Below are 1,969 nucleotides of genomic sequence, written 5' to 3' on the forward strand. Positions count from 1 at the left end.
TTGGATGGTGGGACCCTCTGGAGAAGCTCTTGCACATCCAAGGCCACCACAAGCCTTGATTTACAGCCCACCACTGTCCTTTTAGTCATCACAGCAGTGCTGTTAACTGTGTAAAATCCATTGGCTATCCCACAAAGCCTTTTACAAGCCATGCAGTGGCTACAGGAAGATCCAGGTACCTGTAGACCTGCCCAGGAGATGGTGGGGCCAGGACAGGCATGAGGGGTGAGTGCCTCCAAGGAGGTCATAGAACTGCAGAATTGTTTTGGGTGGAAAAGACCTTTAAGATCATTGACTCCTCAGCACGTTCCTCAGCCCTGCCAGGTCCCCACTGCCCTGTGTCCCTCAGCACCACATCTCCATGGCTTAGAAACCCCTCCAGGGGTGGTGGAGGTGCTCAGGAGCCCTGAACCAAAGGAGGGTTTAATAACACCCAGGAGCTGTAGCCTGGGCTATGTGGGCTACCAAAGGGACAGCAGCATCTAAAACCAACCACAAGCTGAAGAGGAGGAGGAGGAGGAGGAGGATGTGCCACTGGTGGAGAGCTGGGAGGGCTGCAGCAAACTGTGACAGCTTGGGAGGGGGAACACAGCACCCCAAAGCTGGTCTCTAACCCCTTTCATTTTTTACTGAGGGGTGTTAGCACTAATTAACCTGGGTTATAAGTGCTGGGGTCGTGGTATCATGGGTGGAAACAACTGTTGGTTGTCCTTCAGCTGGGCTGGCACAGCCTGGGTTGGAGGGACAAGAAAGGCTCCTTCCTGGCTCTGGTTTAAAGGTGTGTTCCCCGGGGCCAGGGGAGGTCTTGGCAATGGCCCCTCAGCTCTTCCCAGAAGGGGAGTCGCTTCTGAGAAGCATCCAGCCACTCCCCCAGCACCACCAGCATCTCATCAGCACCACCACCAGCACCACCAGCGTGGAGCTCTGTCCCCTCAGGGCTTCTGAGGTCCAGGGAGCCCCGGGACAGGCTGGGGACAAAGGAAGAAGGGCAGAAAGCTTCCAGGAGGTGGAAGGCAGCCAGCGAGCTGGGTTGTTGTCCAGGCAGGAATGTTTCTAATCAGGAGTCAACGAGGAGCCATTCACAAAGTTGTGCTTGTGGAGCTTCTGGCAGAAGCCACTTCCTTTGTGGCAAAAAAAAAAAAAGGGACAGATAAATAAACCCGAGGAAACGAAGCTCTGACGCAGCCCCAGTTACAAAACCCTTCCTGGCTCCCCCACGACCCCAGTGCTGCTGGGGAAAGAGGAGACGAGCTGGTGGGACGAGAGCGGGGACCTCCTGGGGACCTGGGGGCTTTCTTCTTCATGCAGCTCTCCTGGAAGGATCTGCTCCAGCAAATGGGTCGGAAGGGAGTGTGAGATGCCAAGAGAGCGACGCTGATCGTGGAGAGCCAGCCCCTGCCTGCTGCTCCAGCAGGGCTGGCAGGTAAGTGCAAGGTTCTCCTGCAGCCCCACCTCACCTTCCTTCACCCAGCAGCCACGTCCCTCCCACCCTCTCCCAGTGACCAGCAGAGCTCTCTGCAGGTCCTCTCCCCGCTGCCCTGAGCTTGCCTTCTGCACGTCCTGGTGAACCTCCCTCCCCTCCCATACCCTTCCACCACCTCACTGTGTCCACCCCTCCCCGTCTCAGCTCATCTCACTCACCCTCTGCCAGCTCCTCCCGGTGCAGGGAGCTGGCGAGGGGCTGCGTGGCTCAGCCCCAGCTCCTCTGAGCACCAACACCCCATCCGCAGCTGGGGACCTCATCCCACCTCCTGCCCGGTGTCCATCCGTGGACCTGAGCCACATGGCCCCACCTCCAGCCTCCCCCACGCCCACCACGGAGGGAGGTGACCCGTGCAGGGTGGAGGTCACCGACGTGGCCCTGGACTGTGTCACGCTGCTCATCTGCCTCGGGGGGCTGCTGGGGAACGGGGCTGTCCTCTGGCTGCTCGGCTGGCGCCCCCGCAGGGACCCCACCACCGTCTAAATC

General features: G+C 59.3%; 1 protein-coding gene across 1 annotated transcript in view; it reads left to right on the plus strand.

Moving 5' to 3' along the window:
• Positions 1–1,783: 1,783 nt before the first annotated feature.
• The window catches only part of LOC103776298 (mas-related G-protein coupled receptor member H-like), a 1,056-nt gene continuing 870 nt past the window's right edge, over positions 1,784–1,969 (plus strand). The window contains exon 1 of the mRNA XM_008943803.1: positions 1,784–1,960. Coding sequence (XP_008942051.1) covers positions 1,784–1,960 — 177 coding nt within the window. The remainder of the gene's footprint in view (positions 1,961–1,969) is intronic.

This window comes from Merops nubicus, unplaced genomic scaffold (genome assembly GCF_000691845.1).
Source record: "Merops nubicus isolate BGI_N331 unplaced genomic scaffold, ASM69184v1 scaffold7247, whole genome shotgun sequence".
NCBI lineage: Eukaryota > Metazoa > Chordata > Aves > Coraciiformes > Meropidae > Merops > Merops nubicus.